The 12,616-nt window shown below is 48.7% G+C and overlaps 2 protein-coding genes across 2 annotated transcripts; both read left to right on the top strand.

Moving 5' to 3' along the window:
* The first annotated feature begins 2,212 nt into the window (after positions 1 to 2,212).
* On the top strand, positions 2,213 to 3,410 carry LOC123150581 (magnesium protoporphyrin IX methyltransferase, chloroplastic). The gene has a single exon (XM_044570420.1). The coding sequence runs from the start codon at positions 2,328 to 2,330 to the stop codon at positions 3,300 to 3,302; it is 975 nt and encodes a 324-aa protein (XP_044426355.1). The 5' UTR covers positions 2,213 to 2,327; the 3' UTR covers positions 3,303 to 3,410.
* A 144-nt stretch (positions 3,411 to 3,554) lies between these two features.
* LOC123150582 (zinc finger protein AEBP2-like) lies at positions 3,555 to 4,488 on the top strand. Its single transcript, XM_044570421.1, has one exon. The coding sequence runs from the start codon at positions 3,664 to 3,666 to the stop codon at positions 4,237 to 4,239; it is 576 nt and encodes a 191-aa protein (XP_044426356.1). The 5' UTR covers positions 3,555 to 3,663; the 3' UTR covers positions 4,240 to 4,488.
* Positions 4,489 to 12,616: the final 8,128 nt, after the last annotated feature.

Here is a 12,616-nt window from a genome sequence, read left to right as displayed (position 1 = left end):
TTGCAACAAGAGTATTGTTTCAAAACCAATGGTGACTATTGCAACAAGAGCTTTGTTTTAGAAACACACCACTGACTATTGCAACAAGAGCTTTGTTTCAGAAACACATCAATGACTATTGCAACAAGAGCTTTGTTTCAGAAACATCGATGATGTTGCAGAAAGCATCTTTGCATATGATTCTTCTTCGCAACAAAAACTTTGTTTCAGAAACATCCCTTAACTATTGCAACAAGATATTTGTTTCAGAAACATGGCACGCAGGGCCGGGACGAATCCAACGAGGGCTCCCACGATGACAGCGTTGACAGAGAGGTTGTGCATTGTGCCGCTCGCTGCTGCAACGATGCCCAGGCAACGCGGATCTCAGGGCAAATGTGAGCGGCGGGGCGACCGCTGCCCGGCTAACGGCAAGCGAGGCGGTGAAGAAAAATAGGAGGGATGGAAGTAGGCGGCGAAGGCCTCTTCACCGGCGAACGATGGCTACTGGAGCGGCATGGCAGCGAGCACCGATGCGAACATGATGCGGGCAAGCGTCTCGGCGTCTCCCTTGCGACCCTGATTCGGGACAAAAAAGACCGAGAGAGACGAGGATAAGGTAGGAGATGGAGCCACGAAGGCCGTTGTTGGAGAAGTCGTGTGGTGGTGGATCCACTGGGGACACGTGGCGTACAACTGAGGTGACGCCCGCGTGATTATCAACCGGCAGAAGGTAAGCTTTTCCCAAAAACGAAACAAACGAAATAAAAAGAGGGCCGAAACCTGTTGGCGCGTAGCCACGCGAATCTTGCTAGTGGAGTAGTGGTGCATGTGAGTTAAGTGGATAATTGTCTTGAAGTCAACACACAGCATACATGACGGGTAATTAGGGTAGAGAGACAGGATTTTTTTTTAATTACGGGGAAGAGGTAAGCGTGGACCAAATGAAAAAGATATGGAGACCAAGCTACCACACATTTATTGCAACAGACTTTTATGGTAAAATACTACCCGCTCTATTGATTGGATACTAGTCATACTGGACAGTAACTTAAACAATCAACGTTACTTACATTTATATGGGTAGTAAAATATGTGTAGTATAATGCAAATATGCGGTAACCATTTTTTTTGACATACGATATGGGATTTTAAAAATACACAACAAACATTTCTTTAAAACCTATTTCTATACACGGTGAAAATAATATAAACCATACATAAAGAAACAGAAAATTAAAAAAAAACATCTATCTTCTGTACTACTTTAAAAAAAATGCAAGGTTTCCATTTCACCTCTCGTTCGTACAACCTTCCATATATACGATATGGAATGTTTATACTACCGTTGGAATGCATGTGTTTTCATTTATTTAATTATTTTTTTAAAATAATTATTTATTTACTATATTTCTAAATATTCTAAATACATATACTACAAAAATTAATTTACTTAAAACTGCTAAATACATCCCTCATGTTTTAGAAAATGGTAAACTCACTGCAAAATTGGGTCCGTGTAATTTTGGAAAAACTTTTGTAGTACGTGGACGTGGTTGTGACATATAAGCTTTCCATATGCTTCAAAAAATTATTCGCAACATTTCTTAACAATGACTATACGATGTAAAAAAATAGTTTCCTACAATTCAAAAGATGTTCATCACATTTATAGAATGTTCAAGCCTTTCAAAAATATGTTCATGACATTTTAATAAAACCTTATACAATATTGTTTTTACATATTTAAAACACATACCATACCAAAAATTATGTGTATTTTAAAAATATTTAAGATGTATTAAAAAAATTAACATGTGCTCTCTTCGTTCCAAAATAAGTGTCTTAACTTTGTACTAACTTTAGTAAAAAGTTGTACTAAGGTTGAGACACTTATGTTGGAACGGAGGAAGTATCTAAAAACATGTTCATCTTGTATTTGAAAAATATTTAACGTGTATCACAAAAAGTGTTTCTGTGTATAAAAATTGTATAAAATATATTTATTTTTTCACATGTAATTAAATAGGTAAAAATGAAAAAAAAGTAAAAACCCAATGAAAAAACACATAGAAACAAACAAGAGAACAACCCTACATGGAAGCTTCCAAAACCTTTCTAAACTAGCTCATAAAAACTTTCTAATACCCAATCCAGAATGCCACCTAACGTGGCGCCGCGGCATATAAACGTGGCCCGGTCTCGGCAAAGAGTTGCAGGGAACAAATTCTAATTAGTAATTTCTCCGAGGGTCTATCCACAAAAACCCTATCCCCAAAGTCCCCAGCTCCAGCACCCGCGAACCACTCGAAGAAGATTCAGCTGCTCCCTCCACGCTCCGACCGACCATGGCGCGCGCCGCCGTCTCCACCGCGCCGCTCTCCCGCCTCCACTCCCCGACGCCTTCCGTCCCGTGCCACCCTCTGTCCTCGCAGCTCCGCATTCACCAGCAGCGCAGGCCGCTCACCGTCGCCTCGGCGCTGCCGGAGGTCGCGGACCTGCCCGGGCTCTCCCTGCCCGCCGCGGCGGCCGCGGCAGCCGCGCTCGCGGCGGCGGTGTCCCTCTCCGATCCGGAGCGCCGGCGCAAGGCGCAGGCGGAGGCGGTGGGCGGCGGGGACAAGGAGGCGGTGCGCGCCTACTTCAACTCCACGGGCTTCGAGCGGTGGCGCCGGATCTACGACCCGGCCACGGACGACGTGAACCGCGTGCAGCTGGACATCCGCGAGGGCCACGCGCAGACGGTGGCCGCCACTCTTGCCATGCTGCGGGACGCCCCCGACGTGCCCCTCGCCGGCGCCACGGTGTGCGACGCCGGGTGCGGGACCGGGTCGCTGTCCATCCCGCTGGCCTCCGCGGGGGCCTCCGTGCTGGCCTCCGACATCTCCGCCGCCATGGTCTCGGAGGCGCAGCGGCAGGCCGCTCTCGCCGCCGGGTCATCGCCGGGGTTCCGCATGCCGCGGTTCGAGGTGCGGGACCTGGAGAGCCTGGAGGGGCGGTACGACGTGGTGGTGTGCCTGGACGTGCTCATCCACTACCCGCGGGAGGAGGCGCAGAAGATGATCCGCCACCTCGCCTCCCTCGCCGAGAAGCGGCTCGTCATCAGCTTCGCGCCCAAGACGCTCTACTTCGACGTGCTGAAGCGCGTCGGCGAGCTGTTCCCCGGCCCGTCCAAGGCCACGCGCGCCTACCTCCACTCGGAGAAGGACATCGAGGAGGCGCTCCGCGCCGCCGGCTGGCGCGTCAAGAACAAGGGCTTCATCTCCACCCAGTTCTACTTCGCCAAGCTCTACGAGGCCGTCCCCGTCGCCGCCGGCTCGTCGTAGCAAATGTGTCCATCATAGACCGGGATTTGTATTCTTGTAGAGTGTAGCTAATACATGTATCTGTAAACTCTAATCTCTCGGTGGTTCAAGCATGATTCGTTGTTGTCATCGTGCTGCGTCGAAGCTAGGCATTGCGCCATGAGTTTCTTCTTGGATAAAGGAGGAATGCCATTGCCATGAATGGATCGGCGGAGTTGCAAGCTGCATATGGACATCGAGCATCGCTCTGCTCTGGTCTGAATGCCAGTGCACTCAGAGTCGGTGAGGACATGTGGAGCAGAGCAGACTGCAGATAAAACAGAGAGCTCTGCTTATAGTCGAGTGCGCGCGCGCCCTAGGGGCTAAGCTACTGCTGAAGATAATGCAGGGCGCCACCAGCATCCATCGATGCGCGATGTTCCCCACCGCACGCTGCAGTGTCCTCCCCGTCCACCAAAAGCCGCGCGTCGCCGTCGCCGTCCCCCGCCGGCGCGCGCGGGCGCTCACGGCCGTCTCTGTCAGGCCGCGCCGCGGAGGTGCGCGCCGTGACCGCTCGTGGGACGACGACGGCGGCGGGGGGAGCGGCGACGAGGACGGCATCGACGAGAGCTTCTTCGGGGACGCGCGTGACGAGGAGGAAGACGAGCCGGAGGAGGAGGAGGAGTCGCCTTTGGGGCCGGGGCGACGGGCGGCCGTCTCGCCGGAGTCGCCCGGGGGGCAGCTGCGCGGGTCCGACGTGCTGCGGGCGCTGCAGCGGGCGGCGGCCGCGAAGGAGGCCAAGAAGAGGAGCAAACGGAGCGCGGGCGCGGCGCGGCGGCAGGGGAAGGGCGGCGGCGCGAAGGCCGCGGAGGAGGTCGTGGCGGGGGAGGCGAGGCCGGTAGAGATAAGGCGCGAGTGGGCGCCGAGGATCCGGGAGCTGGAGCTCAGGGTGCGGCAGCTGCTCCACAAGCACCAGTAGGCACCGCAAGTCATGATCTTTGGTTGAAGAGCTCTGTTGATTAAAAATGGCCAATCCATGTTTGTGCCGGCGAAGAAGCGTGCTTTGAGTCTGTTGAATTTTGATTCTTGGAACACAGACAGCTCTGCTTGTATACGCACTCCCTTCTCATTCTGAGATTTTCTCATGAGTCTTTCTGTGAGGCGCATTTTGGAGCCAGGGTGCAAGAGGCGGGATTCGACAAGATCAACTCGGCGATACGGCAAACCCGCCCATCAAGGCTTCAAGAGAGCGGCACGCAGGCGGGGGCGAGGCCAAGGTGCAAAGGGCGGGGATGTTGGGCCTCGCCGGAGTAACATTAGCTCGGTCGGCATTCCCTGGCCTCCGCCGTCGGGTGCGTGTCATATTGCGTCGACATCTATGCGGGGTGCTCCATTTCACCGACTCGGCATCGCCACAGCTTGTCTGGTTGTGGACGCCGGACGTGGATCAGCTCGGTGCCCGCTCTCTGTTCGACGATATGTCTCAAAGGGCAAAACGCCAAGTAGATGACTCCAAGCCTGAGGTGTACGCCCAGTAGCCGAAGCAAAATAGCGACGAGACGGGCCTTAATCCGGTGGATTGGCTGGCCGATCCAAAAAAGAGGGGTAGAGGAAAAAGATTTAACATGTGGGCGGACAAATTATTATGCGATGTGTGATTGGCCACTAGCATCGATCCGCCCATGACGCAGAGCAAAGAGGCGCAATATTCTTGTCCAACATTCATCCTTGGTTCCAAGAGCACAAGAATTACAAGCCCTACCGCAGCAAACTCATTCACGGTCATTGGAAAAAGGCACTCACCCATTGATGGTACACCATTCAAGAGACTGCGAGCAAGTATTGTAGCTATTTAAAACAACTCGTCGGTTGGTGGCCAGATGGTGCACAAATCGTTGTGCAAGTAAGTTGTTCTACGTGTTGGTCATTTGACCGGATATGCTCTATGATTGGTCATTTTGCCAATATGCATCTTGTTGACAAAGTCTTTTTTTTATAGTCCTCCCATGCGTGCAACATGTACTTGAAGGTGGAGAAGAAAAGCTTTCTCTTCATGCATTGTTAATTGAACTTGAATGTGCACAACCCAAGTAGCAACTTGGCATTGCCAATTCATCAAGAATCAGCATTGGGAAGGCGAAAGAAGTGGGTGATCCAACTGACCCAACAAAAATGCCACCTAAAAAGGTTAGAAGGGTGTTTTGTGGAAAGAAGTGGGAGGAGAAAAGTTGAAGCAAGAAGGGTGGCGGCTAAGATAACAAAGAGATTCGAGAACATCTTGGCGAAGAAGGACGAGACATGTGTCAAAGCTATGATGCGAAGTAGAAAAAGAAGGTAGAGAGGTTTAACATTTTGATGGCGCGATTGAGAAGAATACCAATCTTGAAGAGAAGGAAACCAAGCTTGAAAATATGAAGGTTGAGCTCACGACCGCTTCGGAGGATATCAAGATGTTGACCATGAGGATGGATGAGCTGAATTCAATGTGGTGGTTGATCGTGCGTGCCGTCTGTGTTTAGGATATTGAGATGCTTGACGCTCGAGATGAAGGCAGCCGAGAAGGAGGTGGATGGCGAGGAGCCGATGACACAGTGAACGAGGAGGCTTGGACAACCGATTTTGCATGGCAAAAAATGGTTTTTTTCTTCATGAACTGGCGGACTGAAATTTTGTGATCGAAGGAATGTAAAAACTATGATATTCGTCTCTTTTTGGTGTCTCCGGCGCTGTGAACACCGCATTTGAACTCTCTGACGAGGCCGGGAGCACGAAACTCAAACTGGCAGATTCTTTCACCTCGAATTTTCTTTCTTTGGGGGGCGTGACCTGATTCCTCAGTGGCACGGAGTGACAGGACATCTGTTAGGTTTAGCACTGTCGGCTAGTGAACTTTTTTGTTTGTTTTGCGCTAAGCGAACGTTATTTCTGGCCTGAAGCTGATCATAAAAAACACATGCGCGCAGTGACAGTACAGCTGCTGGGTTTAGAACTGTCCGTAGCTAACATCGTGGCATCAATCAAGTTGATCTAAAAAACACATGCACACAAGTAGGAGTATTAAACATGGGGGGCCAGTGGAAATGGGAGCTGGATGCTAATCAGAGCACTGGTCACTGACTTAGGCAGATCATCCACTGACATGTAAACTAATCAGGATAGCGACTCAAGCACCACTCGCAACTAACTTCGAGGAAAAAACCACGCTGTCTTGTCTGCAGATGCATAGGAAATTAAAACCATCTCTTGGTCGACATCTCGAAGAGCACCGACGCCCGAGTGTTTTGTTTCCTCCACTGTGCTGAAAGTTGAGGAACGGCTCTTCATCTCTGATGAAATCAGACAGTTCTGATTTTTCTAGAAACGGGCACAAGAAACGCCCGGCTTTAAATTAAGAAAGTTCTGGTCTCTCAACTGGTAAAAGGAGACATCATTGGTCCCTAACACAAAGTTTAGTTGGTTTCGACGTGGTTTGACCATTCAACTATCCGAGCGAGGGATCTATTATATAATTAAAACAAGAGTCAAACAAGCTATTACGTTCGTCCATACAGATTAAATTATCTTGACCATTAATTTTGTAGATTAAGGGCTGAGATTAAAGATTTAAACGTTACATATAAATATTGTATATATGTCTTTTTTGGAACATAGGAAGTTGTCACGTACATGTCTTTTTTTAAGAATTGATGTACCCGTGTTATGATGGAAATGTGCAAAGCAAAATAAAGTATTGATCAAGGAGACGTATAACAGATATACACCCATCTCAAACTAGATCACGTTAACATTGAAGAGAAAAAATAACAAAGGAGACCGGGTCACATAAAGACTTGGCGTATGTGGGCAGGAGGCCGAGTCCTCAGGCAAAACAAAGGAGACCGGGTCCTTACGCACAAAAAAAGGAGACCGAGTCTCTATTCAACTTCCCAGGAATTGGCGGCAAAAAAAAAGTTCCCAAGTATTATTATTTTCTTTTTTTTGCGAAGAAGTCCCCAGGAATTGACGATGCAAAAATCATTAGTCGAACTTGAGTCTCCTTAGTGTCCAAATCTAAGTCAACTCAGAAGGAAAATACACGTGTGTGATTTTCTTAGGCAATTGCGTCTGATTTTCATGGTCCTACCAAACGTAAGAGCATGCTGATAGTATGATTAGATTTCAATAATATTATTACAACCGCGCAATTATTTTTACAACCAATGGCATTAATAATGATTTCAATAATGAAAAATGCAATTACTTTGCAGGTAAGCTAAATCAGAAATTAGATGGGTACAACAAAATCATGAAACAAATCATCAAAGATACTTACTACCCATGATGAAGAGATATACATGAATGCAAGATATGGCAAGAAACACAGAAAGAGAAAGAGGGGGGGGGGGGGGGGAGTAACTACACAAATTAGATTTAAATCAATGGCCAATGAACATAGAAAATGAGAGTAAGATCAACTACCAATGAAGTATTTGAAGGCATGCCATGTACAAATTTGTGGATGCCTTCAAGGTAATACAACCACAAAGAAGGTGCATAGTACAAGGGATATGTAGGATGAGATGGGAGTACGAGGTACAAATGTTTAGATTCATTATAGGAAAGAAATTTGGTTCACACAAGTTATAAGTGAAAAGGTAGATACATCCAAATGTAGTAGAAGTATAATCAGAATGGTTAATTCAATTTGATAGCAGATAAATATTGCAAATCTAGCCGCGCAAATGCGCGGGTCACACTACTAGTTTTTATTGGGCTAATCCCTCTACATGGAGGTAAGATGAGAGCCAACTTGGTCTACAAGTCCAACGCTACTTGTGGGCCATTGATCTCGGTTGAACCGATGGTTGGGATGTCTCCATGAGTGACGAGAGAAAGCAAACAAAACCACTCAGATTGAAAACACACACAACTATAAGAGATGAAGAGAAACCCTGTTCGTATTGGTGGTTCCTTGTTAATCTTCACTAAACTTGTTCATCGGAGAATCAAACGTGGTTGGACTGACTCAAAATTTGGTGAATTTGTTCCACACTCAGGGCAATATGATTTGATTAGTTGTTCGTGGATTGATTGAGTGGGGCGTGATTGAGGGAGTCCTGAATTAGGGGGTCCTCGGGTATCCGGGCTATTCGATATGGGCCGGACTGATGAGCCGTGAAGATAAAGCAGAAGACTATCGCCCGTGTTCGGGTAGGACTCCCGTATGCGTGGACGGCAAGTTTGGTGTCCGGATGAACTCTTTCCTTCCTTTGCAAACCGACTATGTACAATCCTAGGCCCCTCCGGTGTGTATATAAACTGGAGGGTTTAGTCCGTAGAGGCCATCAGAACAACCATAGGCTAGACAACGAGGCTTTAGCCATTACGATCTCGAGGTAGATCAACTCTTGTAACCCCTATACACTCATCGAATACAATCAAGCAGGACGTAGGGTTTTACCTCCTTTAAGAGGGCCCGAACCTGGGTAAACATTGTGTCCCCATCGTCCCTTGTTATCATTGATCCTCAGACACACAGTTCGGGACCCCCTACCCGAGATCTGCCGGTTTTGACACCGATATTGGTGCTTTCATTGAGAGTTCCGTTGTGTTGTCAACAAAAGAATCAATGGCTCGCCTCATCATCGACGACGACGCTGTTCCCGGGGAGACCTTTCCCCCTGGCCAACTCTTTGTGTTTGGCGGCTTCACGCTACGTGCCAACTCAACCGGCCACCTTGAGCAGGTCGACAACTATGCCCCTTGTCACCAGATCAGGTTTGGAAGCTTGAACTACATCGCTGACATCTGAGGAGATATGATCTTCGAGGGGTTCACGGCCTCGGCTGCCGCTACCCACCCATATGAAAAAGGCCCTTCGGAATCACTATCAGATCCCGTCCAGGGATCGACTCTCATGTCCGCCCTGGCCATAGACCCAGAGTGGAACACTTCATCCGAAGACGGGAGGGTGAACCTCGTCGGACTCTCTCCCATCACGGAGCTCCAAGCCGGAAACCCAGATGCAACCACATCGTCCGCGGACCCGGAGTCAAACAGGACTCTCCCCGTCATCGGGAAGCCAGACACGCCTCTGGACACTAGCTCTGAACTCTCGAGGTCTGCCTCCCTCGGGCTCGACCAAGTGGTTACCACCAAGCCTGGCTCCGCAGATCCTCAGACGTTTGTCTAGCTTTCTCTCTTAAACGAAACAGTGGACCTAATACAATCTCTTGCCATCATGGAAGTGTCACCTCCGAACTACACCCGACCTGAATTGGGGGCTGAGAGTAGGGAATTTTACATCCCACCCACCACTCACTTAATAGTCACCGTCGAAGACTTAACCGACATGCTAGACTACACCTCCGAAGACATCAATGGCATGGATGACGATGTCGAGGCCGAACCAGGCCAAAACCCGCCCATCACTGGGCATTGGACGGCCACTTCCACTTATGATGTATACATGGTGGACATGCCTGATGACCCACAAGTATAGGGGATCTATCGTAGTCCTTTCGATAAGTAAGAGTGTCGAACCCAATAGGAGCAGAAGGAAATGATAAGCGGTTTCGAGCAAGGTATTCTCTGCAAGTACTGAAATAAGTGGTAACAGATAGTTTTGTGATAGGATAATCTGTAACGAGCAACAAGTAACAAAAGTAAATAAAGTGCAGCAAGGTGGCCCAATCCTTTTGTAGCAAAGGACAAGCCTGGACAAACTCTTATATGATATAAAGCGCTCCCGAGGACACATGGGAATATCGTCAAGCTAGTTTTCATCACGTTCATATGATTCGCGTTCGGTACTTTGATAATTTGGTATGTGGGTGGACCGGTGCTTGGGTGCTGCCCTTACTTGGACAAGCATTCCACTTATGATTAACCTATATTGCAAGCATCCGCAACTACAACAAAAGTATTAAGGTAAACCTAACCATAGCATGAAACATATGGATCCAAATCAGCCCCTTACGAAGCAACGCATAAACTAGGGTTTAAGCTTCTGTCACTCTAGCAACCCATCATCTACTTATTACTTCCCAATGCCTTCCTCTAGGCCCAAATAATGGTGAAGTGTCATGTAGTTGACGTTCACATAACACCACTGGAGGAGAGACAACATACATCTCATCAAAATATCGAACGAATACCAAATTCACATGACTACTAATAACAAGACTTCTTCCATGTCCTCAGGAACAAAAGTAACTACTCACAAAGCATAAACATGTTCATAATCAGAGGGGTATTAATATGCATATAGGATCTGAACATATGATCTTCCACCAATTAAACCAACTAGCATCAACTACAAGGAGTAATTAACACTACTAGCACCCTACTAGCACTAATCCCGGACTTAGAGACAAGAATTGGATACAAGGGATGAACTAGGGTTTTGAGATGAGATGGTGCTGATGAAGATGTTGACGGAGATTGCCCTCTCCCGATGAGAGGAGCGTTGGTGATGATGATGGTGATGATACATAGACAACGCCATGTCCCTAGTAAGCCTCTAGTTGACTAGCTCGTTGATCAATAGATGGTTACGGTTTCCTGACCATGGACATTGGATGTCGTTGATAACGGGATCACATCATTAGGAGAATGATGTGATGGACAAGACCCAATCCTAAGCCTAGCACAAAGATCGTGTAGTTCGTATGCTAAAGCTTTTCTAATGTCAAGTATCATTTCCTTAGACCATGAGATTGTGCAACTCCCGGATACCGTAGGAGTGCTTTGGGTGTGCCAAACGTCACAACGTAACTGGGTGGCTATAAAGGTACACTACAGGTATCTCCGAAAGTGTCTGTTGGGTCGGCACGAATCAAGACTGGGATTTGTCACTCCGTGTAAACGGAGAGGTATCTCTGGGCCCACTCGGTAGGACATCATCATAATGTGCACAATGTGATCAAGGAGTTGATCACGGGATGATGTGTTACGGAACGAGTAAAGAGACTTGCCGGTAACGAGATTGAACAAGGTATCAGGATACCGACGATCGAATCTCGGGCAAGTATCGTACCGCTAGACAAAGGGAATTGTATACGGGATTGATTAAGTCCTTGACATCGTGGTTCATCCGATGAGATCATCGTGGAACATGTGGGAGCCAACATGGGTATCCAGATCCCGCTGTTGGTTATTGGCCGGAGAGTCGTCTCGGTCATGTCTACGTGTCTCCCGAACCCGTAGGGTCTACACACTTAAGGTTCGGTGACGCTAGGGTTATAGAGATATTAGTATGCGGTAACCCGAAAGTTGTTTGGAGTCCCGGATGAGATCCCGGATGTCACGAGGAGTTCCGGAATGGTCCGGAGGTAAAGAATTATATATAGGAAGTGCTATTTCGGCCATCGGGACAAGTTTCGGGGTCACCGGTATTGTACCGGGACCACCGGAAGGGTCCCGGGGGTCCACCGGGTGAGGCCACCTGCCCCGGGGGGCCACATGGGCTGTAGGGGGTGCGCCTTGGCCTATATGGGCCAAGGGCACCAGCCCCAAGAGGCCCATGCGCCAAGAGAAGAGGGAAAGGAAGAGTCCTAAAGGGGGAAGGCACCTCCGAGGTGCCTTGGGGAGGAGGGACTCCTCCCTTGGCCGCACCTTTCCTTGGAGGAAGGGCCAAGGCTGCGCCCCCCTCTCCCTTGGACCTATATATAGTGGGGGGAAGGGAGGGCAGCAACACCTAAGCCCTGGCGCCTCCCTCTCCCTCCCATGGCACATCTTCCTCCTCCCGCAGCGCTTGGCGAAGCCCTGTTGGAATCCCGCTACTTCCACCACCACGCCGTCGTGCTGCTGGATCTCCATTAAACTCTCCTTCCCCCTTGCTGGATCAAGAAGGAGGAGACGTCGCTGCTCCGTACGTGTGTTGAACGCGGAGGTGCCGTCCGTTCGGCGCTAGGATCATCGGTGATTTGGATCACGACGAGTACGACTCCATCAACCCCGTTCTCTTGAACGCTTCCGCGCGCGATCTACAAGGGTATGTAAATCCACTCCTCCCTCGTTGCTAGATGACTCCATAGATTGATCTTGGTGATACGTAGAAAATTTTGAATTATTGCTACGTTCCCCAACAGAAACTTCACGGAGACACTTTCCAGAAAATAAGAAAAATACCTGCCAAATATGAAGGCCAGGGGGCCCACCGTCTTGCCACGAGGGTGGGGGCGCGCCCCCTACCTCATGGGCCTCCTGTTGCCTCTCCGACTCCAACTCCACCTCCATATACTGAGTTTTGATGAGAAAAAAATAAGAGAGAAGAAATCATCGCATTTTACGATACGGATCCGCTACCAAGCCCTAAAACCTCTCGGGAGGGCTGATCTGGAGTCCGTTCGGGGCTCCGGAGAGGGGAATCCGTC

Source organism: Triticum aestivum, chromosome 7A (genome assembly GCF_018294505.1).
Source record: "Triticum aestivum cultivar Chinese Spring chromosome 7A, IWGSC CS RefSeq v2.1, whole genome shotgun sequence".
In the NCBI taxonomy this organism is placed as follows: Eukaryota; Viridiplantae; Streptophyta; class Magnoliopsida; order Poales; family Poaceae; genus Triticum; species Triticum aestivum.
Note: the sequence above shows the minus strand (reverse complement) of the source record. Positions and strands in the feature narration are given on the sequence as shown.

What these genes read in the sequence shown, in the direction of transcription:
- LOC123150581 (XM_044570420.1), top strand. Translation starts at nt 2,328, where the DNA reads ATGGCGCGCGCCGCCGTCTCCACCGCGCCGCTCTCCCGCCTCCACTCC.
- LOC123150582 (XM_044570421.1), top strand. Translation starts at nt 3,664, where the DNA reads ATGCAGGGCGCCACCAGCATCCATCGATGCGCGATGTTCCCCACCGCA.